We start from the raw sequence: 17,801 nt of genomic DNA on the forward strand, positions 1-17,801 counted from the left end.
TTCTGTGTACTCCAGTTTTCCATTTGTCAAACAGGCATGCTACTGCTAAAATTGTGCAGGTTTTCTGTCAAGGGATTTTCTACTTTGAAGAGAGCTCAGAAGTTTTAATATTGTTTAGGCCTCTCCATTCCTATGACATTTCAATTGTGATTCAAATCTTTGCTTTCCTCAGGATGAATCTGAGTTCAGAGACAAGCTAACTCCCATCACTATTTTTATGGAATATCGTCTGGATTACAGGACAGCCGCAGATGCAACAGGATTGCACCCTATCCTCAACCAGTTCACTCCTGCTAATATGAGCAGACAGGTACACTGCTTACACAGCCTGTGAGGAGAGAACTCACAACATACTTTGGTTTATCTTAGGGAGAAGATCAGTCACAGTAGCACTGGAAGTGCTAATAACACTTCCTGTGTTAACACTGGAAGTGTTAATATTGAAGGCTTGGAGTGTTTCATTCATTCTCACACTGTGCTGCTCTATGTACTTTATGTTTTTCCCTATAGTTCCCTTAAGGTAATAGACATAGTTATTCTATTTCTCTCCTTTTTACAAATTTTTACATTTCTTTGTAAAAAGGATAGTGAAGATGGAACTTAATATGACAAGATTATTCCAAGTACACGAAGATGGTTAAAGTATAAACATCCATCCTAGAATTGCAGTAGGCAGAGTGTCCCCCACATATAAGAACTCATTTGTTCTCTTTTGAGACTCATGATATGAAAACATTTCATAACCAGCTATGTAGATTTTTTTTAATGTGGTGGTGAAGCAGTATTATTGAAAATGTATGTTGGAACAGATGAAGGAATTATTACAATGCTATGTGTTTGATTTTTTTGCATAGGCTCATATTCTGCTGGATTGTGGGGATGATAATATCTGCAAACCAAAGCTGGAGGTGTCAGTAGAAAGGTAAATACATGACAAAAATACAACAAGGAAAAGCAATTTCCCTACTTGAAGTCTAAAATTCAGTAGCTAGCAATACCTTTCTTTAAGGGATGTGTTGAAATAAGTAGGACTCCTCATTGTACATGATCTAAACTCAGGCTTAGATGCTTTAATGAAAATCTATTTTCTGCTTTGTAACCTAATGATTTTAGCGCGTAATGCACCACTCCCACTCCCACCCCAGCCTCCACTATAAGTAGGCCATATTTATTTATTTGCTAAGCTGGACATGTACAGTGAGAATAAACCACTGCTAGCTGCCATTGTCTCTCTGTTCTGTTGTTTAATATTAGATGGACACATGAAGATGTGATTTTATCCAGCAAGGGGAGGACTAGGGATCTTTGTCACATGCATGAAAAAAAAATTCTTGGTATTGGTAGTATCTTTTATCAAACCTGGAAAAAAGAAACAAGTTTTCAGTGGTAATTTGTTCATGAGTCGGAGCTTTTTGTACTTTGTGTGGCCTAAAACCCCTCTTACTGTATTATCTCATAATCTGTTTTTTAATGCATTACAGCGTATGCACATTGTGTGTAGATAGGACACATCACCAGCTCTAATTCTTGCAGACATTTCAGTAACATCTTACATCAGTGCAGATACATTGATGTTTGCTTGTAGTTGGTGAAATGAAAATACATTGTTTGCAAAGATAGTCTCTTTGTATCTGGAACCAGAGATTTTGCAGAGGTCTTGGCTCTATTCTGGGTAGTTGAGCCTTCCCTTGAGTTGTGTTATAAATATGTGGTTGTACCTCTGTAAAGTGAGCCTGTAATTCAAACTGTACACAGGGATTTAGCTGCTCATAATTGTTTGTTCCTTGTGAGAGAAAGGTTGTCTGTGTTTTTGTGTTCTGTGGTACATTTTACAGGAAAGATTCTTACAACAGAACGTGTAATACTTGCTCCTTTTGTGATTACACATATAGGTTTTTTTAAAAGTACCTTAAAGCTCTCCTGACACTTCTGAAGCAAAGGTACTGCCTCCAGATTTCTCCAATGTCTTTGTGAAATATCAGAATATCTTGTTTCTCTCAGTTCAGCCACTTCAATGCAATTTGAAACCCGAATTCAGAGGTTGTTTTTACACTGTTTTCTTGCAGTGATCAGAAGCAGATCTATATTGGTGATGACAATCCCCTGACCCTCATTGTCAGTGCCCAGAACCAGGGGGAGGGAGCCTATGAAGCAGAACTCTTTGTCGTTGTTCCACCCCAAGCAGACTTCATCGGAGTTGTTCGTAACAACGAGGTAAAATTCCAGCTGCTTTTGAGGAGTCATATTTCAGGTGCTGCTGTGGACATCTGCAGTGGTTTCTATTATTTCAGTCTTAGAGCAAAGCCTACTGAAGAAGTGATCAGTTTTTTCACAGCCCCTCTCTTTCATAACGTTGAAAACAGGTCTGTCTTGTATCAAAAACATTTGTCTCCTTGGAGATTTCCATACTCAGATTTTATTTCATTTTAGTACTCGACTGTGTTTTAGCTGAGAAATAATATTGAAATTAATACAGCATGGCTAGGACTTCTCTCCAGACTTTCCTCCAGGTGTTCAGATGCAAGGAATGACATTCCTTAGTGTTTCTTTGTGGTTTATTGCAGGCTTTAGCCAGACTGTCATGTGCTTTTAAAACAGAGAATCAGACTCGCATGGTAGTTTGTGACCTGGGCAATCCCATGAAAGCAGGAACTAAGGTAAGGTTTGGTCTCACAGGTGTCTGGTAGCTCACCCAGGGGGGCAGGTGGCATTTCCCTTGATCACAGCAGTGTTTGGGCAGGAAGTTTTCTCACAAGGATTTAAGATTAGATCTGGCATTTAGCTGCCCACGGTTGGTTAGTACAGCAGTAGTTGGTTTGAACTTCTCGGTTAATTAAAGGCTGAAATGAGTGTTCGTGAATTTTATGATACAACTTAAAATTAGTTGTTCATTAAATAGTGGAATTAATGGACTTTGGTCCCTCTTGAATTTTTTATATTTATCTGATATGTACTTTTTAGGATATAATCAAGAGCTAGCTCACAACACTTCTTTCTCTTAGTTCATCTCTTTTCTGCCTATTTTCATGAGGAAGGACAGAGTTTTGTCTAGTTGAAACCCCTACAATTCCACCAACTGGAAGAGGAAATTGGAAGAATTAAAAATTTGTTAGTGAGACCTGGCAGATTTTAAGGTGATATGACATAGGAAGTCTTATTTTGTGAGGAAATGAAGTGAAAATCAGTCACAATAATAACAGTTTCATTCTTATAACTTTGTTCCAAGAGCCATCTTGTATAGATGAATAAACGCTATTTCCAAAGTCTTTTGCAGTGTATCAAGCAGAACTGAATAGATGTTAAAGCAAATATGAATTGACTTAGACTAAACCTTGGGAATTTATTTTGAATCATTACTGTAATCCCTGCTCTTTAGATTACAGTACTTTTTGCAATGCCTGGGGAGGCTCAGTTATGCGTAGAAATGGCTGAAGTAAGGGTGGGGAGCATGATGCAATCCTTATTTTGTATTTTATGGCAGCGATGCCTTAGCTGTAATCTAAGAGAGGCCAGTACATTTCCAGCCTAGATGAACTGGATAACTTTAATTTGCCAGTTCTTTGTGTGTGTTCTCTCATCACCAGGAGTCTCAAGCAATTTCACTGTAGTCTAATAGCATTGAGAAGCTTTTATTGTGTGTTTTATTGTGCTTCCAACTGAACCACAGTGATTTTTTCCCCCAGCTCTTAGCTGGCCTGCGTTTCAGCGTGCACCAGCAGTCTGAGATGGACACCTCTGTCAAGTTTGACTTGCAAATCCGGAGGTATGGAAATCTCTTGAGTACATTCCTTACCTGGGAGAAGACACTCTCAGTATAGACTGCAAATCACACAGTATCACTCTGGCTTAATTCTCTTGTCTTTGCCTTGTCATGGTTTGGAAAATAAACACACTAAATTGGGTTTCTTAAAACAGAGGGAAAAAATATAAGAATATTTGGAGGTGTAATTCATTGTGGTCTGCTGACACTTGTGGTGCCGCAGAATGACTTTGGGTTTATAGCCCTCTTTTAGACCTGATGTTTGAACTCTGAATTCCTTCTGATGTAAAACCAGAACTTTATGTATTTAGAGGAGGAGAGTCTTTCAGGGCAGGTAACGTATGGGGGATGGGGTATGTATGTATGTATGGGGCAGTCTGAGCAGAAGCAGCACACAGTGAGCAATCACAGCAGCCAGCCTAAAAGCGCCTGAAAATTAAATGGAACAAACCAATAGTGTTCCTGTTAATTATCAGATAAGCCCAGCATTGTCATATAAATCTGATATATAAATCTCAATTGGTAACTTGTGGAGATGATATTTAAGGTTGGAGATGTGATCATTAGGAGCAGTTTTATGTTGCTTTTAATGGACAGTATGAATACAGGTGTTTTGTTTTTTCCCTGTGGTGGACCAAAAGCACCTCTTTTTTTTCCATTTAAGGGCTTTTTTATAAATGTAGTGAGTAAATTAATCTCATCCACATATGCATTTGTCATCTATGGGAGATAGGAAAGATTAAAGCTGCCATTGTATTTTAACAATAGAGTGGTTTGCCATACCAGTCAAAGGTGGTACCTTGGCACATTAAATACCTCTCTGATCTCCCATTGCTGTCTGTTCAGTTTCTGCCCTTCTCCATCAGCTGGTAAGGTGTGCAAGTGGCATGTGACTGCTCTCTGCAGGAAGTGATGTGCTCTGGGGTGTCTGTCACCTTCCTTAGGCTAACAGCAGCCACCTGCCACTGTCACTGGGTCAGAAACAGTCAGTGGGGTTGCTCAAGCCATGCTTGTCTCCTGGTGGAAGAGAAGGGAAGTTCCTGTAGTGTTTTAGGCCTTTTATGGAAGAAAATTCCCTCTGTGACTTGTGGGTGCAGGAAGGGTGAAGGGTGGTGCAATGGAATACAGTAATCACAGTTCAGAGTGACAGGCATTACCAGGGGATTATCTGGGAGAGGTTTTAAGGATCACACTGCTTGTCTTAAACTCACAAAGCTAGATTTCCAGCGCTGGTTCAGCTCCTAGCAGAGCAGGTCTAGTCTCTTTCTAAAAGAGTGAGGTATTTACAGGTCAGGAGGAAAACCCTGTTGCATGTTTGTTGATTACAGCAGCAGTGAAGAATAATGGGAAGATTCAAGAAAGCCTTTGTAAAGGGAAATGTTTGGTTAGGGAGACAGAACAATCAGATGTGTGGAAGGAGATCAGGATTCTGCTCCCAGCACCACTCTGAGCGGGGGACTGTCCCCTGTACTTTCTTACAAGACAGCTGTGTCATGTATCAGAGTCAGCATTAACTTTGTGTCCTTCATCAGCCTCTCCCTGCTGAGGCTTCCCCAAGCTCTGCAGAGGGTGGGACTTCCATGTATTTAGGTGAGAGCTTGCTGGAATTTGGTTTTTAGCAGTCGTGCTTTCCTACATTGGCTCAGGAGTCATGCTGTGATGTTACATACAATTACTTTGAAGTGTGGAGGGCTTTTTTATTAAATCCTTTGATTATTTCATTTAAGAATTTCCCTTTTATTTTTCCTGCAGTTCCAACCTGTATGACAACCTGAGCCCAGTAGCATATTATCAGGCTGACCTTGCTATTTTAGCAGCTGTTGAAATTAGAGGGTAAGCAATACTGTTTTAATAAACACTTTTAAGGAGCTTTTCACAATTGCTTCTTTATAATCACTGAACTTCCTTTCAGGTCTGCATAAGTTCTCAGGAAGGTTTAGGGAATTTTTAATCATAAAAACAGTATGGTTTGCTGGAGCCAGCCTTTGGACTCTTGGATCTTAAATAATTCTAAATAATTACAAAATTAATTGCAAAAAGGAATATTGTGCCTCCATTACTAGAGATATATTTCAGGAGAATTAAAAATCACCCCTCTTGTTTGCAATTTTACATTTCTGTATGTCACTTTTCTCCTCCAGAAATTGACTGGGGTTTCCTCTGAAAACTCCTGAAATCAAAGTTGAAGATTCTATGGAATTTAAGTTTGTAATGTCCTCACTTTCTTCAGTCTTAAGCACAGTATTAATATTGTAATGACTTGGTTATTCCATCACCTCTACTTTCCACCTACAAGTCCTTTTACTTAACCAGTTACTTTGGATTCCTGAGATGTAATTTTTTAAAATTTTCCACTGTGCTCATTATTGTGACGAATTTGTTCAGTACCTGAGAGGTGGGGGATGGCACACTGGAAAAGCATGATTGGTATCTTCACTGTTTGCAGGGCTGAATTAGTCTGAGGACTGTACTGCTAAGGCTCTACATCACCAATATTTCTTATCATCACAGTATTTCACACTGGTTTTGTTTGGATGGTGTGTGTGTATTTTATCTTTTTTTAAGCTAGAGAACAGAACTGAACATTCAATATTCCAACCACTCTTGTTCTTTCAGGTTTTATACAGAGGCTGAAGAAGCAGAGATTGTCTTTTAAGCGTGTTGATTTTTTTTTCTTTAGACACTCTAGAGAATCCCATTTATTGTTTCACACTTGCTAATAAAACCTCCTTTGCTCTGCTGTTCCTAGTGTGTCGTCCCCTGACCACATATTCCTCCCCATTGCAAACTGGCAGCCGAAGGAGAATCCCGAAACAGAGGATGATATTGGGCCTCTGGTTCAGCACATCTATGAGGTGTGGAATTACTACTGATTTCAGTGACATGCTTCTGTGAGAAATTACAATAATTCTTCTGGTGTAGCTTTTCTCTGGAATAAATTCTGATTGTTCTTTTAAATTTTGTCTTGCATGTAAGCAGAGATTTTTTTTTTTAATGCTGAGTCAATAACTGGTATATCCAAGAAGGGTTGGAATGCCTGCAATTACTGTAACAGGGGTTGATTGCTCACATAACTACACTTACTTTATTTTATTGCCTTTTGAAATCTAGATAAAACATTTGAAGTAATGTGAGCTCAGGAAATGGCTCATGCCTGTAAATTTTTCTAGTCTATCTGGTCTGAATCACTACTTCCAAGATTTTTGCTGTGAAAAAATTGAAGTATTTAAAATTTCCTTAAAAGACTTATCACAGTTTTAATCTAGATTGTTTAATTAAACAAAACTTAGCAAGAGAGCTGTGTGAATAACAATGGTTAAAAGTTTTACCACTTTTAGGTAAAGTTTTGATGCTATTGCCATAAGTGTTTGGGGATGGGGGTAGTATCACACTTGTGGCTCAAATACAAAGTAACAACTATATGCATATTAATAGAGAAAGTAGCTTTAATTTTTTTTATATCTGTAAATTTTATTTTCATAATCAGCTGAGAAACAATGGTCCAAGTGCATTCAGCAAGGTGATGATGACTCTGCAGTGGCCTTACAAATACAAAAACAACACGCTGTTGTACATTGTGCAGTATGAAATTGATGGTCCCATGAACTGCACTTCTGACATGGAAATCAACCCACTGAAAATTAAGGTAAGCAGGACTTTCCCTTTGGGTGGAATGAAGGATGTTTGGTTGTTTTGTAAATGCTCAAAATAGCCAGATCCCTGAGAGTATGACAAACTGAGATAGTTTTTCATCTGTGGCTGATGAATTAGTCTACGCTTTTCCACAGTATATGTCAAGGCATGTAGCAGATGAAATAAAAGGTAAACAGCAGCTCAAAATTGTCAACTCAAACATCAGTTTGTCTTGTTTCTTTTCATTGTGGAGTTTTCTTTCCTTTTTTTCTTTTTCTTTTTTTAAACTTCAAGGCTGTTCTATATGAGTTCTTAGTCCAAAGCAATAGAATTTCAATGAATGTGGTCATGAACTGAGACATAAAACAAACCAGACACTTCTGGACTGTTTATCTAAATTTTCTGGGTTTTGTTTCTTGGAAGAATTTTTTTTTTTTAACATGTATTACATTTACCTATTTATCCAATTGGATAAATTCATCCAATTTGGATGAATTTATCTATCCGTCCAAAGGTCACAAAGGACAAAACATGGGATTTACAGAGCACAAGAAACTCCTTTTTCCTGGGCAGGACTAGGCAAAGAAACGCCAGATAAACCCCAGCAAGTTTAATTGAATGTAGAGATTTCTAGGATAGTTTAGAACAAGCAATAAAAGTCAGTATTGTCAGTAAAAGTCAGCTCAAGAAGAATTTGAGCAAAAAAAGGACTGAGGGAAGATATCCAGTGTATAGAACAACAAAGAATACTTGTGTGTCTTTGATAACCAACAAGCAACTTCAGTGAATATATAAATATATTATAAATATAAAGTTCCTGTGCTTCTGCTCTACAATTTGCAATGATTCATGTATTTCAGCCAGGACAGAAAGAGAGGAACTTGCAGTCATGTATTTTCCTGACCTTCAGCTTGAAGTGTGCAATTAACCAAATCATTGCTTGGTCTCCCTTGGTGTGTGCTAGATCTCTGCTTCCAAGGATGACGAGAGGAATGAAACCCTTGGCAGGGAAGACCATCGTGGCCACCGCATCAGCCGCAGAGACATAGCTGCTGCAGAGGGGGACGTGCACACTTTGGTGAGCTCTCAGCACTTACCTACAATCCTCTGCTGTTACAAGTCTTTACAAACAAATCTAAGGAAGTTTTTTTTTTTCCTTTCTGAACATGATTGGTAATAATCTGTATTAGGAAATAAACATATCACCACAGCACTGCCTTTGTAACTGCCAACTGTAAGTAATTATCCAATGCTGGAGGTTATTTAGTGTATTTTAATAGTTTATGGTGCTTGGCCAGGGTAGGTATATGGGTAAAGTAATGCCATTAAGGATTTCTCCAATATTTTCACTTGGAATATCCTTCCTATTTTTATACACAGGGCTGTGGAACTGCCGACTGTTTAAAGATTGTGTGTCAAGTTGGCCACCTGGAAAGGGGAAAGAGTGCAATATTGTATTTAAAATCACGCCTTTGGACCCAAACTTTCATGAATGTGAGTGACTGTGAATATTCTGACACTGTTTCTGAAGGATTAGAAGCGATTTTTGTACCCACATGCAATGCTAATTTTGTTTTTCTTACGCAGAAAGAAAATCAGAATCATTCCTACTCTCTCAAATCATCTGCTTCTTTCAGTGTTATTGAATTCCCATATAAGAACCTTTCCTTTGAAGATATTCACAATTCTACAGTAGTAAGTAATTTGCATCCAGCTTGAGTTACAATAAACAAATCACTTCAGAATCAGTGCAAAGACACTTACTGTTGTGTAACATTTATATGGCTTGCTATAATTTTAATTTTATCAGCTATTTGTTTCATGTGCTTATTTCAGTTGTACAGCTGAGGGTAAAATAGACTGGTGTTGACAATAGTTGTGACTTGAAAGACTTCATTAAAAATGAAAAAAAAAAAGATGGTGAACAGTCCTCATGTTCCTATTAATGCCATTGTTGTTAGAGAAATATTTTAACTGAAATTTGTTTTCAACTTAGTAGCACTTACAGCTTGAATAATGAACTTTCATTGTATTATATGAAGCACTATGTGAGGGTGGAACAGAAAGACCTTCTGTGCCTCAGGGGGTTTCAAAAGGAAAGGGGACAGGGTGCAAACAGAAAGGGAGATACAGGCCACTTGTTTGGGCTGGCAAATTGAAAGTTTCTTGGTAAGCATTATAGGATTAAAGGATCTTAAGGAAACGGTAGAAAAGGATTCAGATTGACTTCTTTTTTAATATTGTTTCTAATGCCTGTTATTAACTAGTTTTTTTCTCTCCCAAACCTTGTGGACTTGACTTTTGTTACAAAGAGTACTGCCTTTTAAGAAACAAAAAAAGGAATTTTTTTTCATTATTTTCATTATTTTTCTCTAATTCCAAAATATTTCCAGATTCCTACAGTTCTACTGCAAATCATCAAGAATTACAGAAGACATGTTGCCATGTTATTACTGATTTTAAAAAAGCAAACCCATGCCAAACAATCCCCAACCCCCTATCATAATTTAATTTTAAAATCCTATTAAATTTGGGTCAGTGAAGTCTTTATGTCACCAAGACTCTATGACTTTTGATTCATTCTGGAGAGAAAAAGTAATTTATACTGGATTAAGATTACAATCATGATAGGATAAAAGTATTCAAGGTTTAAACTGCATGGATGAAGTCAGCATGTCACTGTGGTGCCAAGTGTGATTTATTGTGGTTTTCTCTCAGGTTGCTACAAATATTACATGGGGCATTCAACCACAGCCCATGCCTGTGCCAGTGTGGGTTATAATTTTGGCTGTCCTAGCAGGGTTACTGCTCCTGGCTGTTCTGGTGTTTGTTATGTACAGGGTAAGTACTGTGTCTGCGGGTTTTTGTATCATTGGCTTTTCCCTACTATGTATGATTTCATATAGTACCAGCACTTTGCAGAAATGCCTTGGTCTCCTAATCATCGGAATCGTTTAAGTGTTTGGAATAACTGTAAAAGCTTTTTTGTCAGGGAGAAGCTGAATAAAAGAGCATGTCTGTGGTAGTGCTGAACTCAGTTTAACTTTTCAACTGATATTTACTGTCCTTGGAAGTCACAAATGCGGGAAAAGAGGAGTGAAAAGACAGCTTAACTAGTTAAGATCTGATGAAGGAAAGGGAAATGATGTACGTGTGTTTTGCAAATAATAAATGCAATTTCTTAATTGTTCTGTGAATCACAGATGGGCTTTTTCAAACGTGTGAGGCCACCTCAGGAAGAACAAGAAAGAGAACAACTGCAACCACATGAGAATGGGGAAGGAACATCAGAAGCTTAAGCAGAGTTTTATCTGTACGACATTCTGAAATGTACACTTGCCTACATCTTGGTTACAAATATTTGCTTTCCCCTTCACGAACAAACACTCACCACTGCAGAGCTGCTGGTCTTGCAAGGACATCAGCACGTGCAAAACAAGGGCAATACACTTCAATCCTCCCTCCTGTATTAACGCCGTTCCTACCTGCCACTAATGAATCTGCACTGACCCTGTGTGACAAACTCAAGTGACAGCAGTGCTGGCATTTTGCTTACTGTGGTACAGGAAAAATCACCTTTTCTGCTTCATCTACTGACTCTCTGTGAATTGCTCTGCGGATTCTGCGTTTGCTCTTGCGGCCAAGAGCCTCCAGAGGTACTGGCTGGATTACACGTTCAGTTTTGGTTGGTTTTTGTTGGACTACACTACATTTCATTGCCTAGCTCTTGCAAGTCAGTTGCACAAAAAGAAATGAATGTAGCTTGTTTTACAGTGCTGAAGAATGTTCTTTACCCATTAGCTCTGATGATGGTTTTTTCCTCCCGCTCAAGAAATAGGAAATATTCAGTGGAATCTGATACCTGTTCTGCATACCTGTTCCCCTGCCTACTCAGTCATCTGTCTTGTGGTTTCCCTCTAGACCTTACAAATACTGTTCTCCAGGTCTTCTACTGTAGGGACTGAGCCTACAAAGTGAGTGATAGAAAACTGGGGCTGATGTACATTCTATGGGACTTGGAGGAAAGATTCAGGGCAAGATTCCAAGACTCTGTTGTGCATTTCCTCAGTGCAGGATCCAGGTGTTCCACAGAGTTCTTGGCAGCATGGATGCACCCATGCACTGCCAGGGACAAGATACAGGGCTGTGGCTGCCAGCAGACATGTCTGAGAAAAGCCTTGATATCCACAAGTCAAACCTCTGCAGGGTTTGAAGGGAAGGCTGTACATTGCTTGGGTAGTATTTCAGGAAGGAAGGGAAGCTGTTCAGTAGGGAAGCTGTTAATCCTCACTTTCCCTGCTCAACCACGCCCAGGTGCAGGATGGAGTGACACAGGCTGTTTAGACTGGGCAGAAAAGGCAGCCACATCCATGGATCTGGATTACACCTGTACTTCAGCTACACTCACATCTCCCTCACCTCCTGCCCTCAGAGAACAGTGAGCCAAATGAAGCAGGGAAGAGCTGGCACTGCACAAGGGTTTGAAAAGCAAAGGTTGATTTGGCTTGTTTCATTTCTCTCATTCATTGTTTCAGTGGCTTGTTTCATTTGATTCATTCATTGTTTCAGTCGCTGCATGTTTCATTGCACAAGACATTTCGTTGCACAAGGCATTTCATCATGTTCAATGCATTTCATTACCAGAAGAGAGACTAAGGATTTTGATTCATTGTTGTTTTTTGAACATACCAAAAGGTCAGTGGTTCAAAGCCATGGGTTTACATCACTCTCAGCTTATTTCCCTCACCACTGGTGTAGTAAAAGGAAGCTTCCCACAGTGATTGACACAAGAGCATTGTCTATCCATTTCAGTAGACAAGTCACTGCAGAGCAGGAGGTTGTTCAGCTTGCAACTGCAGGTTGCACAGACCCTAGAGTGGACATACTTAAACCATTACTAAGGTGCCTTCTGTGAGCTGTGTTCATTCTCTTTTCCAGAAAGAAAATAAGTAACAGTATAAACTCCCAGGTACACAAAGGGAGACTTCTGTACTTAGACAAGTGAGATTTCTATGTAGACAAGCTCTTAAAAGAGCAAAAACTCTGGTTTGATTTTGTACCTTGGGGTTTTTGTTCATAGCTGCGTCATCCCCCATGAATACAGCAGTGCCCACTAAACCCAGAATTTTCTGAAATGAGCAGTTTGTTTCAGCTCTTATTTCTGCATCCTTTCAGAGATTTAAAGTCCACCAGTGGTTTTTGTTAAGTCCATTCTTACTTGCTGATCCATGATGGCATCTGAGTCCTTAGGGGAGACAGCACAGAGTCTGGGGGGTCAGTATGTTCACCAGATATAGGCTTGCATATTTATCCATTTACATGTGTTGGGTTTAGGCAGTTTGTTTAAAGTTAGTTTACATGAAAGGGTGTGGGGCATAATTCCGCTTTCATTGAACTTTCAAGGTCTTCGGTGTGGCCAATGTTTTATTTTTGTCTTTATTTTTAGTATTGTTACTTGTAATGTAGTAGAGAATCAGGAGTCAGGCTTTGATCCTGGCCTCCAAATGTGACTTTGACAGAACAGCATTTTCAGTTATTTACATGGGCTTGTGGTTCTCACGCTTTGTCAGCTGATTATCTGTGTGCAAGGAGTTTGGTTTTACCCAGTCTTAATCTCAGTAGGGTAAGAGGTTTAAGAGACTGCCAGACAGATTATAGCTCTAATTCCTACATGTGTGCTTTCATTACATGTACACTCCGCGGTGACTTGAAATTTAGTAGACTACTTGCATGTGTAGGCGTTATTAGGAGATGAAAAGGAGTATTTAAAAAAAAGCACAGTCAAGATCCCTCCTGCTCACATGGATGGGATACCATAGCATTGCTAATGTCAGTGCTAACTGCATCCTAATTTTACTGTGGCAACTGGAAACTCTCATTTTGCTGATTTTCAGGTTGAGAAGGTACATTTTATTGGTACAACTACTGTAGCTATGGAAAATATCTTCCATTTTTGAAGTTACATAAAGAAAGACTTATTTAAGTGTTTTTTATTTCTTGCCTTCTGTGGGAGAATGAAAGCAAATGGTTGTTTCTTCCACTTCCATTAATTTCCAGTTTGGTTAAAAAGACCACAGTAGCGTATGTAAATGGAGTATACAGGTTACTTACTTAGTGAGCATAGATGTAGCACCTCAAATTCAGTTTAAAGTAATATTTGTGTTTCAGGGAGATTCCAAACTGGAAATTTTCCTGAATGGGGGTGCAGGAAACTTTTGATAGTGTGTTCTAGATTCAGCAATAAGATTCCAGATTATGTATGTACTTGTGTCAATACAAATTTCATACTGACTTAGAGGCATTGATGTATTCTTATAGCAAGTACTGTAGAATGATGTTAAAGCTTTTAAAGAAACTTTAGAAAAGATATTTTAGAATTAAATTAATGCCTTTGAGTCAAAATTGATATGCCTAAGATGCATACTGGAAGCATTTAAAAAATACCAAGTACAGTAACAGAGAATTAGTCTTCTTTTGAGAGCTATGTTTCAGGAACAGATTTTTTAATGAATATAAAATCAACAGCTATGTAATTATTTAGACAATAAAAACATTTTAAAAGAGCTATATCTTTTATAATGAAATATGAAATTATATAAGTACTCCATTTTGGAATTAAGGCAGCATCTCATGATCAATATTGAAAAGTGATTTATATTACAGAATGTGTATTATCTATTACTATATTTGACAATATTTAGAAGGAACCTAATTTATAGGTTTACATTTCTTTCAAGAAACTATGAAAATGTGGAAATAGCTTTTGTTTAAGCATGACTGTAAAGTCAAACATGGGCTATATTTCTCAATGTAATTTGAAATCTTTGGATAAGTTTGCCAACATTGTTTGCCAAGTTATCAGGGCTTTTTCTGTTTTCAATCTTGATTTACATATTGATCTCTAATTCACATAATGCTTGTGGAAGCTTCCTAAAGTTTACTACATGTGCTTTTTCTTTATAAAACATTTATTCCAAGCAAAAGTATTAAATATTTAATTGTTTCTAAACTTGTGTCCACACTTAAATAGTCTTAAAGAGTATTTTGAAAATACTTCAGCTATAATCAGCATGCTCTTGGTGATTTGAAGAAATCTTGCTGCACTTAGCTTTTTGCAGCATTTGGGGTTTGTTGTTGGTTACCCTGACAGAGCCCTGCAGTATATTTTCCTGCACCCCCCCAACCAGTCACAGAGCAGCATTACAGTGGTGAAAATCAAGGCTCATTTTGTCTTTGGTGCAGAATAACACGACCCTTTGAACGTGATCCTTTGTGCCCAATGCTGCTGGCTGTTAACGAGTTGGGACAAAAGGTATTTCATCAAAGAAAAATAGGAATAAAAAAAAAAACAACAAAACAACAAAAAACCAAAAGGTAATGGCAGGGCCCAGATGAGCCTTACAGCAGAGAGGATTTTGGTTTGTTTCTGGGACGTGCAGAGCTGTTAGTGCTCGGCTGGCAGTGGCCCTGTCCCAGCTGGGATGGTGGTTATTGCTGAGCTCTGGTAACTCCCGGGGCTGTGAGTGGGACCTGGACCCTTTGGTACTGACTCTGTAGCCTCCAGCCCCCACGTGCAATACGGCATGGTCTGAGCCGGTTCACTGCCGAGCCTCTGCCCAGTTCTGCTGGCCGAAGAAGGGCCGTGCTGTTCCCTTTTTGTGAGGACATGACAGAGCCAGCGTGCTCACCGGAGGCGATGGATTCATTGGAAGTCTGTGATCACCCACATTGGGTGAAGCTCGATGTGTATTCTCAAGTGTAGCCATTACTAACTCCTGAGTGCTTGAGAACTGGCACCACCTTCTTCAAGTCCATGGTGGGAAATTTGATTAGAGACTATACCATAATGGGGTGGAGTCTGTAGTACTACTACTGTTCCATGGGATTGTGGTATTTAGGTCTATTTTTCTCCAATGTGTAGAATGGTAACATAACACAGGAATTCTAACCTTCCATCCAATGACTCTCTCCAGATAATGCTGCATTAAAGGTGAATAACTTGACCCTTGGCTTTTGCAAAGTAATGGAAGATTTTGTGTAGCATTTACATCTTCAACAAACTTTTACAGGTTTTGCTTTTCTAGTCCATGAAGGAAACCTGTATTCGCTATGATATGCTGAAAATGTAACATTTTATTTCTTCATAATGTATTTTTTGCCTTTTTTTGTGTGTTTGCTCGTGCATTAAATCGGTAGAGCATTATTTGCACAAGCAGAAAATTAACATACTAACATGAGTGCTGCATTTTATGTTTCTTTGTCATGCGGTAAATACTTGCAGCATAAATGGGAATATTTTCAGTTACTATAAACTTCTTTCAAAGGTCTTCGGTACATTTAAGGAGAGCAATATACATTTGAAGTCACCTTATTTTGTATTAAATTATAAATTGTGCAAAGAAGTGGGTATTGTGGCACAGTAATTTTGTACTGATATGAAATATATAGCTATTAAAGCTATGGTTTGCTTTTAAACTCATTCTTTTCATTCTAATGCAAATTTGAGTGTTTTTATTGGGTTGTATTTTTCTATGTATATAAATACAATTTCAAAATACTATGATTGGGTAAACTGAAAAATGTAAGTATTGATTTGATTCTGATATTTAGAATTTTGGAATAAAATACCTCTTAACAGAAATCCTGTTGTAGGTTTGCTTTTGTTTTGTTTTTCTTAGGTGTATTTTTTAAAATGCATTTAATTCACAAGAAAATATTTTATAGTATATGTTTATACTCCACAATTACGTGCTGAATTGTAAAATGTTACGTTTACACAACTTTTACGTTTGCACCTCAAGTGGCACCTAGAGTCAAAAAATTTTGTGATCACAAGCAAGCAAAATTATCTAGTCACAGACTATCACCAGAAAACTGATTTCCAACAGAATTTTCTACATACCAGAAGTAAATATTTTAGACTTTATTGGTGCCACATTGCTATACAAAATGGTGACATCTTGTCCTCAGGTTAGGAAAATTCTCAGAGAGCTGGATGGTGTTTCTTTTCTTGTTGTATTATTAATCTAACTTTATCTCAGTGTTACATTTTTTCTGATTACCAGCCATACTCACCTGTGTGAGTGGGGTGGCAGTTAATATTTTGTGTCACAATAAAGGCACACATGAGTATGTTTTGTTGATAGAACAGTGAGAAGTAAATGTCAGTGCTTGTGAACACTTCAGAAAAACTCCAGACTAGTGAGTCCCCTGGCTTGCTAGTAGAGAATTTGTTAACCTAAAGAGAATATGAATCTATTGAGGAATCAGTGATAACAGCTGTCTTGTTACAGGAACAAGGCAACAGAGTGGCTTTTCAAATTCCCATTTCAGCCACCTCAGATAAAATGATGGCCCATGTCTCGAGGTAATTTATATTTACACATCTTCACTGGAGCTGTGCTGCTGTACTTTGACTCTTTGCACACCTCAGTGATACTTTACTGTGTGCTTGGATCATTAGTTAGTTTGTAAATTAATTGCTAATACATTAGCAATTAATATATTTTATTGCATATTAATACATTAATATTTTTAAATCTCCAGTTCAGGCATTCTCAAGAAGATGGTGAACAACTGGAAATACTTCGATAAAATATTTATAGGAACTTCTCATCAACATATTGTTTGATATACATAAAGCATTAGGGTTAGTGCTGTCAGCTGCCCATCTTCTCACAAGGTATTTCACAATCAATCTGTTCTACTGCATCTTCCTGATAAACCTTCTGAAAGTTTGGTGCTGCGTTATTACCCCTCTTGACAAACATCCAGGACCTGCCAAGACTAACTTTACAGGACACAGAAGCACAACACAAACCTTGAAAATGTGAGAAGCAGAAGACCTTTGACAGTAAAATACCTCATTCCTAGTGTTTGTAATTTCACATGCACACCAGGCCTGTGCCATATTGCTTTTGAGAGTTTTGCAGAGTCCATACAGATTGACATTTCTGTGTCATTTGTGCACACATTTTCAGCCGTGGCAGAACAGCAGATGCCACATTCAGCGGCTGCTGACAATGGTTGTGATTTGCTTACAGTTTGAAGAGGGTGTAGCAACCTTTAAAGACTGCAGGAGTTACTGCTGGACACAGTTCCTCAAGAAAATACTCAGGTAGTTGAAATAAATTATTACAAACCTTCATTTCTTAGAAGAAAATTTGTTGAAGACAATCGTGATTGCGGTTATGTTTCTGCTGAAATTAATGTTCTTGTGTACCTAATTTTTCTAAATGTAGTACAGACAATTAATTTCCACATGTTATTCCCCTTTTGGAGCCATTTTCAAGAGAGCTTTTATCACACATTTAACAGATCTTTTCCCCTCAGAACTTTATAAATAAATAATTGTGCATATTCGTATCATCAACATCAATTTAAAATGTTCCAGCTGCCAAGTTGGTTC

At 38.2% G+C, this 17,801-nt stretch overlaps 1 protein-coding gene across 1 annotated transcript in view; it reads left to right on the plus strand.

Annotated features, from left to right (window-relative positions):
• Nucleotides 1-16,028, plus strand: part of ITGAV (integrin subunit alpha V) — a 45,560-nt gene extending 29,532 nt beyond the window's left edge. Inside the window, exons 18-30 of the mRNA XM_066322501.1 lie at nucleotides 173-310; nucleotides 855-922; nucleotides 2,067-2,214; nucleotides 2,565-2,657; nucleotides 3,684-3,763; nucleotides 5,513-5,593; nucleotides 6,510-6,615; nucleotides 7,248-7,406; nucleotides 8,358-8,471; nucleotides 8,774-8,887; nucleotides 8,981-9,088; nucleotides 10,112-10,234; nucleotides 10,597-16,028. Of these exons, the coding sequence (XP_066178598.1) occupies nucleotides 173-310; nucleotides 855-922; nucleotides 2,067-2,214; nucleotides 2,565-2,657; nucleotides 3,684-3,763; nucleotides 5,513-5,593; nucleotides 6,510-6,615; nucleotides 7,248-7,406; nucleotides 8,358-8,471; nucleotides 8,774-8,887; nucleotides 8,981-9,088; nucleotides 10,112-10,234; nucleotides 10,597-10,692 (1,428 nt within the window). The 3' untranslated portion in view covers nucleotides 10,693-16,028. The remainder of the gene's footprint in view (nucleotides 1-172; nucleotides 311-854; nucleotides 923-2,066; nucleotides 2,215-2,564; nucleotides 2,658-3,683; nucleotides 3,764-5,512; nucleotides 5,594-6,509; nucleotides 6,616-7,247; nucleotides 7,407-8,357; nucleotides 8,472-8,773; nucleotides 8,888-8,980; nucleotides 9,089-10,111; nucleotides 10,235-10,596) is intronic.
• Nucleotides 16,029-17,801: the final 1,773 nt, after the last annotated feature.

The sequence above is a fragment of the Sylvia atricapilla genome, chromosome 7, assembly GCF_009819655.1.
Source record: "Sylvia atricapilla isolate bSylAtr1 chromosome 7, bSylAtr1.pri, whole genome shotgun sequence".
Lineage (NCBI taxonomy): Eukaryota > Metazoa > Chordata > Aves > Passeriformes > Sylviidae > Sylvia > Sylvia atricapilla.